Source organism: Leuciscus leuciscus (assembly GCF_965113295.1).
Source record: "Leuciscus leuciscus genome assembly, chromosome: 4".
Lineage (NCBI taxonomy): Eukaryota > Metazoa > Chordata > Actinopteri > Cypriniformes > Leuciscidae > Leuciscus > Leuciscus leuciscus.
In genome coordinates, this window is record NC_138728.1 from 30,476,712 (window position 1) to 30,491,652 (window position 14,941).

At 38.7% G+C, this 14,941-nt stretch overlaps 1 protein-coding gene across 3 annotated transcripts in view; it reads left to right on the forward strand.

Annotated features, from left to right (window-relative positions):
* The first annotated feature begins 11,690 nt into the window (after window positions 1-11,690).
* Window positions 11,691-14,941, forward strand: part of LOC309497634 (uncharacterized protein) — a 141,478-nt gene continuing 138,227 nt past the window's right edge. For 2 of the 3 annotated variants that reach the window (XM_082167919.1, XM_082167918.1), the window contains exons 1-2: window positions 11,691-11,743; window positions 12,278-12,510. In XM_082167919.1, the coding sequence (XP_082024045.1) occupies window positions 12,339-12,510 (172 nt within the window). In that variant the 5' untranslated portion in view covers window positions 11,691-11,743; window positions 12,278-12,338. Of the gene's footprint in view, window positions 11,744-12,277; window positions 12,511-14,204; window positions 14,577-14,941 lie in introns of all 3 variants that reach the window. The other variant, XM_082167921.1, reaches the window with a different exon arrangement.

Sequence of the window (14,941 nt, forward strand, 5' to 3'; positions counted from 1 at the left end):
AAATTTGGGTCCATTTTCTTTATAAAAGTTGAAGCTACATTTAGGTGGTAAAGGTTTTACTATGTAGGATATTTTATAGCTAAACTGAATCCATTAAGTCAGGGTAAAGTATTTTAGGAGAAGTGGATGAATTTCCCTAAAGGGGGGAATAAAGTATTATTCATCATCATAAATGGGTCCAATTTGGGTGATAATGATGGTATGTATTAAATCCTAGTGAATTTAAATGATAATGTATGGATTGAGAAATGTATAAACTTAAATTTTTTTGTATGATTATATGTAATCAAAAGGGGGAGTGTAGTGGAAAATGTTAGCAAGTAGCAAACCATATAAGACATTTTTGTCAAACATAAAGGAAACCAGCTATCTGTGATAAACATATTTTGTGTTTAGCCTTGAACAGGCTAAACACAGCCTTGGAACATTGTCACAGCTGCAGATAACTGAGTACCATATAAGGAGTTGTTTTTATCTCAGTGACTAGAAGCCCTCTCACATTGAGTAAAGGGGTTGTGAGGCCTATAAATGTCTTAACCCTCTAATGCAGTGGTTCTCAACCTTTTTTGGGCCAGCGCCCCCTATCCAATATCCAGGTCCCTGACCACCCCCCACCCCCTAACTAATGAGCGAGCAGGAACGAGTGAGAGTTAACAGATGAAATAAGTACAAAATTGTCATTTATTAATACAATCAAACTATTCTCCACAGTGATTCATCCAAAAAACAAGCTATAAACTGCATTGGCATAGCAATACCAGTGTTTCTCACAGGATTTTTGGTAAATCTGTGGTGGGTGGACCTCGTTCCTTCTAGGGAGGTGTGGGTGCATGCACCACCTTAAGAAAATTGTGTGCATTTTAATGTTAAATTCATCAATCTGGTGCACTTTGAGAGTTCAAAATTAAAAGCTCCAACCCATATTCAGTCTGCAAATTAAACAAAGAACAATTCAAACCTCTTTTAGTTGTGTCTGTCTACATTACACTACTACATAATAATAGTTATAATATTAATCCCATGACAGTAATAGCCATATATTGTAAAACAAACGCACTGAAAAATAAAGGACGGTCATTGTCAGGGCGAAACACATTTTTGAGCATGTGAATGCTGATTCTTGTCAGCGCTGGATTCTAGTCAGTGCTTGATGACTGGAAAAATAATAGAGTCGTTGCAAAAGTAACGATACATATAGGCTACATGTCTTATTAAACTAGAAGAAGAATCACAACAAGTATATCGGTGAGAACACTCATTTAAACAGCATATACACACACCCGAACTTGACTGCACATCATATTTTTGACATTACTGATACTGCTTTCAATTGTAATGGAATAGAAATGAACACAAAAAACCTGCCTAGTGCCGCTCTACAACACTGAAAGTGGACTTGCGGTCAGGAGTAGAGCGGCTGTGGAGGAAGTTTTTTTTTTTTTTTCGCTGTTGACGTATTCTTTCACGCACAGCATAGTTATGCTGCATAGTGTGTGCACTCTCATAGCGTGCACACACATTATGACATCACACTCAGTGCATATGTTTTACAACATAATTTAACATAGTCCTAACACTTTTTAAAAAGCCCACTTAAAGTGTTTATTACAAATAAATGACTAAATGCTTAAAATGAATAAAAGTAAATGAACAAAAATTTGCGTTGATGTATTTAAACTCGTGAACACCATTAACACCTGAACGCCCCCCTTTCAAAAATCTTGCTTCCAACGCCCCCCGTTGTTCTCTGAACGCCCCCATTGAGAACCACTCCTCTAATGCATGAATTATGTTTTTGCACTTAAAAAAAAATATTTAATCTTATTTTCTGGAAGATTTAAGATAACAGATTAACAAAATAAATAAAAATTTACAATCAACCTCCCCTTAGCCGATTTTATTTTGTTGCCCCAGGGCAACAATATGCAGTATAGGTAGTAAATCACAGAGAAAAATGTAATATTGTCTCAACATTTATTAGGAAAATCAAGAGGGAACTGGCAGTCTTTTCAATTGAAAATGTGTTTCAAATATTTCATTATGGCATTTGGCCACTTCAGATACAGTACGTCTTAACAAGTAATAAGTAACAAGTAATTCATTTGACTAAAACGTTTTTGTCAGTCCATATACACACATCAAACAGTGGTAGTTTTGTTTTTAAAAACACTGGAGACCCCGTTTTAAAGTATTGATAAGGAGATAAGATGTCATCAGCTTGTGGAAGGCTGCCTTGCCAATCAGGGTATGCAGGGAAACTAGAATCATGGCTGGTTTTCCACCTTGGTTGCTGAGGGACATCCTCACACCATCATCATTCTCAGATTCATTTTCTTCTTCACTTCTCTCATTATTGTTTACTTCATCACCTTGAAAAAGAGAACATTTATGGTTGACTGAATTGCAAATTGTGACATTGATAGAATTGCCTTCCTTTCCTCCAATATCTTTGCTTTCTGAAATCCTATTTCCTTCAGGAGTTACTGTATATAAGATTTGAAAAAGTCTTTTATTCAGAATTTACTGAATATAAGATAGGGCTTTAAACATGTTATTTTCTGCCTCTGGGGTCCATTCTTCATTACTGTCACTTCCCTCAAGCTCACTGTCCTCACTACAAAATCCATTGTTGGGTATGATTCTTACAAATAGCTCCTTTCTGTCCTTCTGTCCAAATGGCTTCTCTACACATTCATGCACACATATATATTTTTTATTTACAGTTCATGTCATGTTAAATAAGATTACTAAAGCAAATAATCTTACCTTCTTCTCAAACCATGTGCTCCTGTGACCACCTGTCAGAAAAGGAAGTCCCGCCTTCAAATGATGCTTGATAGTGACTCCCACACCTTATTGGACCGTTCCATAATAATCATTTGACCATTTTGATTGGTTGCAATTATTTAAAGAAACATGTACTGGAAATGTGGCTTAAGAAAGGTTTCCGTTGCCAACGCTATGCAGTAGAGCAGGGGTGCCCAATCCTGCTCCTGCCGATCGACTGTCCTGCACAGTTCATCTCCAACCCTAATCAAACAAACCTGAAGCAACCAATTATGGTCTTCAGGATCACTTGAAAATTAAAGGCAGGTGTGTTTGATTAGGGTTGGAGATGAACTGTGCAGGACAGTCGATCGGCAGGAGCAGGATTGGGCACCCCTGCAGTAGAGGGTTAAGTGTGTGGCTTCCCTCTCTTCCTCCCTCAGCTAAGTGGCTTCGCATTGACTATGGCTGTTGTGGAGGAGGAGCACGACATTCACTCTGTACCCGTTATGCCAGAGTCCCCAATCGTCATGGCTGGAGCGGCAGAGACTCGTCACGTTATGGGCACCACGCCAGAGTCTCCGGCCACCATGGACGCCATGTCAGTATTTCCAGCCATCATGAATGTTTAATTTGAAGCTACCAAGGCGATTACTAGGCATTGGAAGTTGGCTTCCCTGAGACCCCATCTAACCCTCTGGCCTCAGTACTCTCTAGTCCGCTGGTTTCTGCGCTATCTGACCCAGAGGTTGTTCCTCTGTCCTTGGTGATCTCTGCAGTGGCGGCAGCCATTGTGTGTGTTTGGGCCGTATACTGCTCTTCAGCCTGTGAACCCGCTTCAGCCCATTAGTGTGCTCCAGAGCCAGCTTCAGCCCCAGAGCTCCCTGTCTGCCATGTTACGACCGATGAACTCTGTCTGCTTAGATATGACATTGGCGGTCTTTAAAGAATTCTCTGCCTGCCCAGATATGACCACAGAGGTTGTTCCCGTGTTTCCTGTTTGCCCTGATATGACCTCGGAGGTCATCCATGAACTTTCTGTCTACCTCGACAACCACAGAGGTCATTCCCGAACTACCTGTTTACACCGACACGACCGCAGAGGTTGTTCAAGATCTGCTTGTCTGCCTCGACACGACCTCAGAGGTTGTTTATGAACTTCCTGTCTGCCCAGAAATGACCTCAGAGACCAACCTGGAACACTTTGCAGTTCCTTTATGACCAGCAAAGACGCCAGGGGTCATATAATGGTACATGCACTTTTACAAGTTGATTGTACTGAAATGTGTGTTGGCAGTGCCTGTACACAACCATCATAAAATGATAAAAATCCATCCAGTGTTTTTTTTTTTATCTTCTTATATGTTTCCCCCCCCTCTCAAATCAAGCCGTTCGACCTAGTGACGTCACACGGTCGGACGCCCCTCCCACAATTGTTGATTGACAGCAGCGTTTCAACACAGACCCGCCCTCGCTCGTAGTCATAGTCCGCGCGGACCGGCGCGGTCATTGTTGATACGCTGGAGCACTGTCTATGAGCAGAATGGCGTCTAAGCGATTGTGGTGTTCTGTTCTTCGGTGTAATAATGAACACAGCATCATTTTGATGTTCCTAAATCCGAACCGCTGAAGACGCAGTGGGTGAGATTTTTTTTTCGAAGGGAATATTCCCCACGATCAACGTCAATGCTTTCATGTTTGCGCGAATCATTTCACACACCAGACTGCTTTACAAACGAGGGTCAGTAAAGCTGGTTTTGCTAAGAAGCTGCTCCTGAAAAAAAGGATCGGTACCAACTATTCGTGTTCCTGCTGCACCTCCAGAAGAACTGAAGTGAGTGTAACGTTTTATTAACCTTTATATTAATATTTATATTAATCTTTGCAAATCGCTTGCTGCACGCTTCACGATGAATATGGCTGTTTACACTCAGGGTACATTACGGCATGTTTTCTATGTACGACGTTCTCAATATAATTCATAATCCCACGTTTATAATGAACAACTCGTTATGGTTATTGTGTTACAAACTGTGTACGCACAGAACAGAGGGGCGGGGTGAGCAAAGCTCATTGTCATTTAAAGACACATGCACTTAAAGGTCCCATGACATGAAATTTTCACTTTCTGAGGTTTTTTAACATTAATATGAGTTCCCCTAGCCTGTATATGGTCCCCAAGTTTCTAAAAATTTCAATCGGTGTAAATCGAGCTTTTGCTATATTTCTCTGCCTTTGAGAAAATGGAGGCTCATACGCGCTGATCTTGAATCTCCTCCTTATGACGTCATAAGGAGGAAATGTTACCTCCCCTGTCTCTGCTTTGCCCGGCCAGAGAATATTTTCCGCCCATGAGAAAATGCGCTAGGAAGTAGGAACGCGCGCGCGATTTTAGTTTGTCCACGAGAGATATCATGGCTTTTGAGCGAGCGAAGCATAACAATTTTTCAATAATTGGATGTACAAATGAACACCGAAGGGTCAATACAGAGCTGGGCTTGCTGAACGTCTGAAACTAAAGTCTGGATCACTCTCTTTGGCTCAGCTACACACCTCGAACAAGTAAGTCAACTAATGATATATAAGTGTGTTGCTTTACTGTTTATGGTTACCTAGATTTTACACGTAGAATGTGGCTGTAACATTAGCTATGCAGTTTATGTGTGTGAATACACACACTGTAACGCGAGTGTTGTACACGTCTTTGTTATTTGGATAACCGTTTTCCTGTTGGTTATATGGCGCGCGCGATATCCGCATTTCAAGATCGCAGAGCTTGATGTAATTGTAATAAGATAAATACAGACATTACAGATCTCTCATGAAAAGGCAACAGTAGGTTAGCGTTAGCTACATGATAATAACTGTAAACCATCCGAATAAAGTACCGTATCCAGACATAATATTTTAAACTAACCATTCGGAAACGTCCTGCTGGAGCCGCTGAGTTGCAACTTCTTCAAACTGAAATGCTTGAAAGACTGCGTGTCTTCGTGCCATTGCTATATCCAACGTAAACATGCACGCCACGTTACCGTTGCGCAAGATGGTCAAGGCCACACCCACCCTCCACCTTGCGCCGCCTTTCTCCTCCTCATTAGTATTTAAAGCTACAGACACCGAAACGGCCTGTCTGAAGGAAGCTCATTCTGGGACTGGCTTGTAGTGGCTATAATTCTGCACCGAGGCTGAATTTTTGGAAAGAGATTTCAGATACAGTACTAGGGACCACTAAGGCCTATATTAAAGCCTACAAAAAGTAGCATGTCATGGGACCTTTAAACGGCGTGCTGAAAACAGTGGTTTTTGACCAGGTAAAATGAATGTTTTCTTACAATACTAATGAGAATTTTTAATTAAAGTATATTACAAACTTTTAATTTAGACCCTAAAGAATCATATTAGCTTGTACAAAAATGGCATTATATGACCCCTTTAAGCTCCCTGCCTGTTTTGACACGAACTCTGAGACCAATCCTAACCTCTCTGTGCTCTGTGTTTAAGTTTAGCCTGATCAACTGTGCTCAACTCAACTGCACTTGGATCCTCTGCCTGCCTTCCTTAATTCCCCTGTTTCGTGACACTTATAAAATTTGGTCTAATTTGGCCATTTTAAATTAAAACAGGCTTATAATTTACGCGATTCATGTAATGTAATAATTGGTAACTGTCAATATGAGGGGACAAGAGACATAAAGAAGCTGATTTTATCAGATTAGGCATAAGTTAATGAATGTATACATATTATGAATGAATTTAATAAACTTATTTACCTAAAGTCAAAGTCAAAGTTTATTTATATAGCACTTTTTAAAAACAAAAGTGTTTGTGTTTAAAAAAGTGCTGTACACACATATCCTTTATCAATAATGCAAACAACCAACATGACTTAAAATAAAAGGAATAAAAAACGAAACAATAAAACAATACTCTCACATAACGTCAAATGCCAAACTGTAGTAGTGAGTTTTGAGATTCGATTTAAAAATAGCAAGGGTTTGAGCCTGTCTGATGTGCAGGGGCAAACTATTCCAGAGCTTCGGTCCTGCTACTGCAAATGCTCTTTCACCTTTGCTTTTTAATTTCACCCGAGGGACAACCAAAAGCAAATGGTCAGCAGACCTAAGTGCTCTTGACGGAGCGTATTGCCTAATCAGTTCTGACATATACTTAGGAGCAAGGCCATGAAGCGATTTAAAAACAAACATCAACATTTTTAAGTTAATTCTAAAATAGATTGACCAGTGAAGAGAGGAAAGAACAGGTGTAATATGTTCGCGCTTTCGTGTCCCTGTCAACAAGCGAGCTGCAGCATTCTGAGCCCTCTGCAGTCTAGAGAGAGAGGCCTGACTGATGCCTATATAGAGGCCATTACAATAATCTAGACGCGATGAGATAAAAATGTGGAGAAGTCTTTCAAAGTCTCTAGAAGACCGAAATTATTTCACCTTGGTGAGTTGTCTCAATTGGAAAAAGATCGATTTAACTATCAAGTTAATCTGTTTATCCAATTTAAAATCACAATCCATAGTGAAACCTAGATTTTTGACATAAGGTTTCACTAGTGGATTCAACTCACCAAGATCAAAATTTAGTGATTCATAAGTACCACCGGGAGTAAAAAGCATAACCTCTGTTTTGTTTTCATTAAAACATAAGTTCTGTGCCATCCAAGCTTTAATTTCCTCGAGACACTGGAGTAAAGGCGCTAAGGTGCAAATGTCTTTTCTTTTCAAAGGCAGATCAATTTGGGTGTCATCTGCATAGACATGAAACGAGATTCCAAATTTCCTAAAGATATGACCCAGGGGCAGTAAATACAAGGCAAACAACATAGGCCCCAAAATGGAGCCCTGGGGGACCCCAGACGTAAGAGAAGCCGTAGAGGAGACAAATTCTCCAAGGCGAACTGCAAAAGTTCTTTCGGACAAATACGACTTAAACCATGCCAACGCAATACCCTCAACACCAACACATTCTTCTAAACGTGAAATTAAAGTCCTATGGTCTAAGGCAGTGGTTCTCAACTCCAGTCCTCGGGACCCGCTGCTCTGCACATTTTGTATGTCTCTCTTATCTGACACACTCAAATCAGTTCATGAGCCGCGTTTCCACTGTCGGGTCAGTGCGAGCCAGGGCTTTAAACGGGCCTTGCCGGGCTAATAGCCTCGGGCTAATAGCACCGGGCCTGCGTTTCCACTGTCGGGCCAGAAGCTACACAGCGCTTCACTAAAACACGCCCGTAACACGCCTCTCTGGAACAACGTCACACTAACCCATTCACCAACAAATGGAAGTTTTATCAGAAAACTAATCAGAAATCACTGGAAACAGCGTTGAAAACAAACATGATAAAGTGGCCGTTTGCTGGCATTTTTGTGGTTTACTTGAATATTTAAAACCCAAGCATCGATGTTTTACCACAGGTTTACAATAAAAAGTGATACATTGATCATAATGAATCAATTTATGTCAAAATTGCACATTAGTCACTCAGAAATAAATTACTGTTAGGTCTATTTCACAAAAGAAAGAGGACACACTTACTTCTTCAGTCGCGTCTGTTACTGTTTATCTGGTAGTTACAGGACATATGTACATCACATTTAGAAAGAATGATAATTTCTACAAATATATGCCACCAAAAATACGACCTGAGGAGCTTTAGCACTCTCTCGACTCCCATACAGATATTTTCAGTCAGAGAAACAGAGGAAGCTCCCGAAAAAAAAGTTGCTTAATTTTATGATAGTCCGGTATAAAGAGACGAGACGTAGTAGGCTACTGACAGATAAAATAAAAACATGACTGTGATAGCCTTTATGATTGGTCTGATTTCTTCAAGCTTTCACTATGTTTTTTTACTAAGCGTATCTTCAAGCGTTTACTATGTTTACTATGATAATGGTTAGCGCGCATAGTCTTTTGCATCACAAACACAAGGCATTCAAACATGAACGCGAGTTAAGTTATTTTAAACGTCTTTAATGCTGACAGAATCATCCGGCGCTGCCGTCTCCCGACTCAGGTGAACTCCGCCTCTGTTCGTAACCACTCCTCTAGCCCGAGCTGGCCCGCTCTGGCCCAAGGTATTCGACGGGCCAGAAATCCTGGCCGTTGGCCCCGAGTAAGCCCTGATGATCAAGCCCCGGAAGTGACAGTGGAAACGCGACTGGCCCTGGCACGCACTAGCACGGCCCGGCCCTGGCCCGACAGTGGAAACGCGGCTATGGAGTCTCTCCTGACGAGCTGATGATCTGGTTCAGGTGTGTTAAAAAAGGGAGACATACAAAATGTGCAGAGCAGCGGGTCCCGAGGACTGGAGTTGAGAACCACTGGTCTAAGGTATCAAATGCAGCTGAAAGGTCCAATAATAATAAAATCGCACAATTCCCTGAGTCAGTGGTAAGTAACAAATCATTTGAAACCCTCAACAATGCAGTTTCTGGACTATGCAAAGACTTAAAACCAGACTGAAACACTTCGTGGATACCATTTAAACATAAAAATACATTCAACTGTTCAAATACAACCTTTTCGAGTAATTTAGACAAGAACGAAAGTTTAGAGATGGGTCTAAAATTAGCAAAGACTGATGGATCTAGATTAATTTTCTTAATAACCGGTTCCACCACTGCATGTTTAAAAGATTTGGTTACAACTCCCGTAGCCAGGCTACTGTTAATTATAGCAAGAACCGAAGAGCTAATGGCATCAAATGCATCATTTAAGAGTCGTGGAGGAACAATGTCAGTGTGACATGTAGATAATTTCATTTTGACAAAAGTCTCCCTCAATGAGACAAGGGACACCGGCTCGAACTGATTTAAGACAGCAGAGCGCTCAAAATTAATAGGTTGGAAAGTCAGAGAAGATGATATATTCTATCTAATAACATCAATCTTGTCAATAAAAAAGTTTAGAAATTGTTCACACAGTTCGGCAGAAGGTTCTAAACAAGCAGCTTGGGGAGTGTTCAAAACAGCATTAATGGTACTAAACAGTACAGCTGGCTTAAGGGAGTTACTACTAATTATATTCGATAAGTACCTAGTATTACCTAGTGTTCATAGCCTTCAGTAAATTACCTTGTCTAAGAAAATGATTAATAAAACAGGCTAAATACAAAGGAGGGGAACAGACAGGTCAAGATAAGGAGACTGAGAGAAAAAGAAAGAGTGATGGAAAGGCTGGGAGAGAGCATGTGTTGACAAATAATCTACTGCCCACTGATATGGTTTTGAAAGCCATTTATTGGCCTTCAAACGTCTTAAATTGAACATAATGTAGATCAGAGAAATCAAAATTTTCTCAGGGGAACCCCCAAACAGCTAGCCTAGAAATCTAGACGCACCCTAGCGGCAGAAAATTTTATTTTGCAGCCAGGGTAGTCTAGCAACTCTCCGTTGACTTTCGAGCTGGAAAAAACAAACTCTAGTCAGGCCAATCACATCATGTATAGAGTCGGTGGGCGGGCTTAACATAATGATGACAGATACGGCAAAAGTTTAATCTATCAACTAGCTCCGCTGGTGGGAAAACGCTCTGGTTGGTTGTAGCGCTATCCTATTGCGTGCAGAGGGAATTTGAAAGACAACCATTTATTGTGAACTCGCACAATGGGTTCAAGGAAAGTAATTTACAAATGTGTTCGATGCAGCTCGGTATACGCAACAACTGAGGATATTAGAAGACATGTTTGTCGTTAGTTTTATTGTAAAAATATAGGATATCAACATAATGATGTAGTTGTTTATATTTTTAGCTTCATTGCAAGTGTATGACATTTGGTATAGAAATAAACAATGGTAATTAAGTGCTTTTCCTAAAAATGAGAAAGAAAATACAGGGTATTAAAACAGTATGCACTACAAATAAAGTCAGTATGTGAGGCTAAATACATGTGTTTTAGTCTGAATTAGGTATAAGATGTGTGCTTCCATTTCAGTTTCAGCAATCCCTTCACTCGATCGGGATGTTCTCTTTTGTTCTGGGCGGCAAGTGCAGTAACTGTAACATCGGGCATATTTTGTAGTACTAAACATATTTATACCGACTTCATCAGGCTCTGAAAATTCTTCACAAAGATCACAAAGAATGGCCTTCTCAGCTGCCATAGTTGCAACTCTTGCGTCATCAGAACAGTGTGTTCAACGCATCACCGTTTCTGTTTAATAAACGTTGTGCAACGTTTTGTCTGGGCTGAACGCAGCCTTGATGTGGGTCTGGTTTGCCAGGCTACCAAACCGCCCTAACTAGCTCAAATTTGGAACCACTGTGATTTTAAAACCCTGCCTACGGCCCTGGTCGGTTCATCTGTTTAATCTTCCACAAATCACACAAAACACAATTCTCAGCCATTGAACCATGCATTTTAAAAATAAATATCACTTCACTAACATCTAACTTTTGATTTGTTTTCCTGCTGTCACCTTATGATTTTATTCCTGAAGCAGAAATGAATTAAAACACTGGAAAGGTTGATGTTGCTCAGGGGGAAACTCAAAGTGAGAGTCAAAATCACAATTAACAGCACGATTAATAACACATTCTAATGTTACTGACTGAATGTTGCATATTAGTTTTGTGTAGTCTGTGACTTTAATAAATATTTAGTTTTATTGACAAAAATTGTTCATTGTATAATAGTAAAATATTAGTTTTAGATATGGCTCTTTTGGGAGAAATGCATCAAAGAACATGCAGAAAAATGGCTTGTTAGTATGTAAACAAAAAACAACAACAACAAAAAACTGCCCCCTGGTAAAAATGGTGTCTGCACTTTAAATTAACTAAGAATGCAACTCTGAATACCACTGAGATATATTTTACAATTGATTTATGTTTTGTGTTTTTGTGTTAACAATTTTGTTATTTCAGACACGACTTGTGAGAGGGACTTTTATTTTGCTGTGGCAATATGACGTCATATGTCCGCGCCGCGCTCCTGCATCTGTTGTTACTCGGCTGAAGAAAGGTTTGTGTTTTAGACATTAAAGTGTTTAAATCGATGCAGACTGTTTGATCAATCTTATAGTTTATAAGCAATGTAAAATGAATTATATTTTTTGTTTAAAAGTGCATTATATACGAGTAACAGAAAAGGTGTGTGTGTCTCATTTCTCTTAATATATCGAGAATAAATTTATTATAAACACGTATTCAGTCACTGGCAAGTAGTGAAGGAAAAACAGCTTTTCTAAACAGTGTAAATGCAACGAGAACACAAACATATATATTGACAACTTTAACAAACCAACTGCTAATGTTCTCATGAAAATGTAATCTATTAAATATATTATATAAATCAATACCAAACGGAAAGAAGAAATGTAAATGTGAACTTTATATATTTGTAGTGCTTTTGATGGTTGTGTGTGTGTGTGTGTGTGTGTGTGTGTGTGTGTGTGTCGTTGTTGTTAATCAGAACTACTGAACTAGAGCTGATTGAGACCCAGAGATTTAGTTTGGATTTATATTTCTTTCTGTTAATTATTCTCATCTTAAACAGGACAAACACAGAAAAACTCCCGGTGAAGTGACTGAGATCCACAAGACACACTATTATAAAGATGGCGTTTATTAAAGAGGAGAGTGAAGAAATGAAGATTGAAGAAACATTCAGCGTGAAACAAGAAGTTACCGAGGAACAATCAAAGATTTCATTTATTAAAGAGGAGAGTGAAGGCCTGAGAATTGAAGAAGTATTCAGTGTGAAACAAGAAGAAACTGAGGAACAAACAGGTTGGTTTCATTCTCAAAGCTGAACTCAGTCATTTTATCCTTATTGAAATGTGCAGAAAAATGATACATAAATAGTCACACACATAAAATATATAAATAATTTTGAGAAAATTAAACCCTTCTAAAATGAAAACCACTCATTTCACTGTCATTTTAATGAAAACAATGCAAATTTTAATGGCTGGCTAGAAATATTTTGGTACATTTTCTCAATTCACTCATAGGTGTTTTTGTACGATGTCTGCCCTCCTGCAGCTTTCTGTAGTTTCTTTTAAAAAGCCTAATTTCATCTTTATTTAAAGATTAGACACTAAGTGACCAATCACAGGTCGTGTTACTCTGCACTGCTGGTTGAGCTTTTGTTTTCTTCTGCTGAATTTCTAACATGAGAGGAGTCAAGAAGATGCTTGGGGGAAACTTTAGTGAACTTTATTGATACAAGTAGCATGTTATCAAATTATTATATATTATAGAAATAGAGTGGTGCAGAGATGACATCAGATCCTGGAAGACTAATTTGCTGCTTGTTCAATTGTAAAGCAAACTGGAATGCATTGTTCAACAGATTTATTTGGGCCTCATTTACGAAACGAACGTATGACAGAAAACTAGTACGGTTGTTCCACCAAAAACTTGCCATTTATCAATATGGACGTGAGTGGTGGCCACGATCAAATCTCAGCCTCATGTATAAGACTTTAGTAGATTTGATCCTTAAAGTGTTTGAATGCACAGAAGCTAGGTTTCAAACCAGCCAGCCATACTGTATATGTGTGTGTGTGTGTGTGTGTGTGTGTGTGTGTGTGTGTGTGTGTGTGTGTGTGTATACACTACCTTTCAAAAGTTTGGGGTCAGTAAGATTTTTTAAATGTTTTTAAAAGAAGTATCTTCTCACCAAGGCTGCATTTATTTGTTAAAAAAAAACAAAAACAAAAAAACAGTAATATTGTGAAATATTATGACAATTTTAAATGACTGTTTTCTATTTTAATATATTTTAAACTGTAATTTATTCCTGTGATCAAAGCTGAATTTTCAGCATCATTACTCCAGTCTTCAGTGTCACATGATCCTTCAGAAATTATTCTAATATGATGATTTGATGCTCAAGAAACATTCATTATTATTATCAATGTTGAAAACAGTTGTGTACAAATTTGTTTCAAAATTCTTTGATGAATAGAAAGTTCAAAAGAACAGCATTTATTTAAAATAGAATATTTCCTAAAATTATAAATGTCTTTACTGTAACTTTTGATCAGTTTAACTCATCCTTGATGAATAAAAGTATTGATTTATTTTATATATATATATATATGAAGAGTTTGGTTCCAAAACGCCATAAAAAAAAAAAAAAAATGTTCCTGCTAAAATTAATATTGTATCTGGTCGTTATTGAAAAGTCCATTTTTAATTTGACGTAAAATGCGATATCCGCCGTGTTATTCTGTCATGTTTTCTCCCTTTCTTTCCAAACCGCGACAAACGCCAGTCTCCTTTCTGCAGAATGCGATAAATCCGCTCAACCAATCACAGCGCACCATTCCATGTTTTGTAAACAGTAACAGCAGGACTTTAAAGACACCCGGCTTTCTTGTTTTTCTTATCTACTGTGTACTTTACGATTTAAAAAACAAACAAAAAAATTAATAATTTCGACGGCATTGATTGACCTGTGGTGGTTTCTGTGGTAGGGAAGAAACGCAAGCCATCGAAATCGAATCATTTACGTGAGGAGATTAAGAAGATGAGGCACTCGGGAGGAGGAAAAATGCCGGCTGTTGCTTGTTCTCACACGATAGCATCAAACTTCTGTCACGCTGACACGCTGACCCCAGGGGATCTTTTGAAAAACTTTCAATTGTTTTATTCAATGTCAACGAAAGCCGAGCAGGACCAAGCCATTTTACAGATGATCGCCGTCAAAAAAGTTCAGCGGCGACGTCCCAAGGTTGACAACAGCGATATGCAGAAGAATAGGGAAGTCACAAACGAATACCATTTGCTGACTGAAGATCATCCGACAAAGATTCCTGTCTGCAAGGCCACCTTTTGCAGCGTATTGGGTGAGTTTATTTTTGATGTATTAATTATAATATTATTATACGAAGCAGAGAATGAATGAATGAATAAGTAGATAAATAAATACATATACATAGGGGAGGGAAAAAATTGCACCAAAATTCTGAAATCTTTGAAAGATATCATTGAACATTTATTTAACCATTGAAAAAGTAAATTTCTTACTTACATTATGTTCATTTTTCATCTCAATTTCTTTGTGTTTATTTAAAATGAGACAAATCTGATATTATTTTAATCTCCAATATGTTATTTAACAGTTGAGTTAGTTCTAAAATGCTTTGCTAAATAGCAGAAGACACAAGCCAGGTTTAAATCCCAGTTGTGCAGGCGGGGCATGTTGTCACCA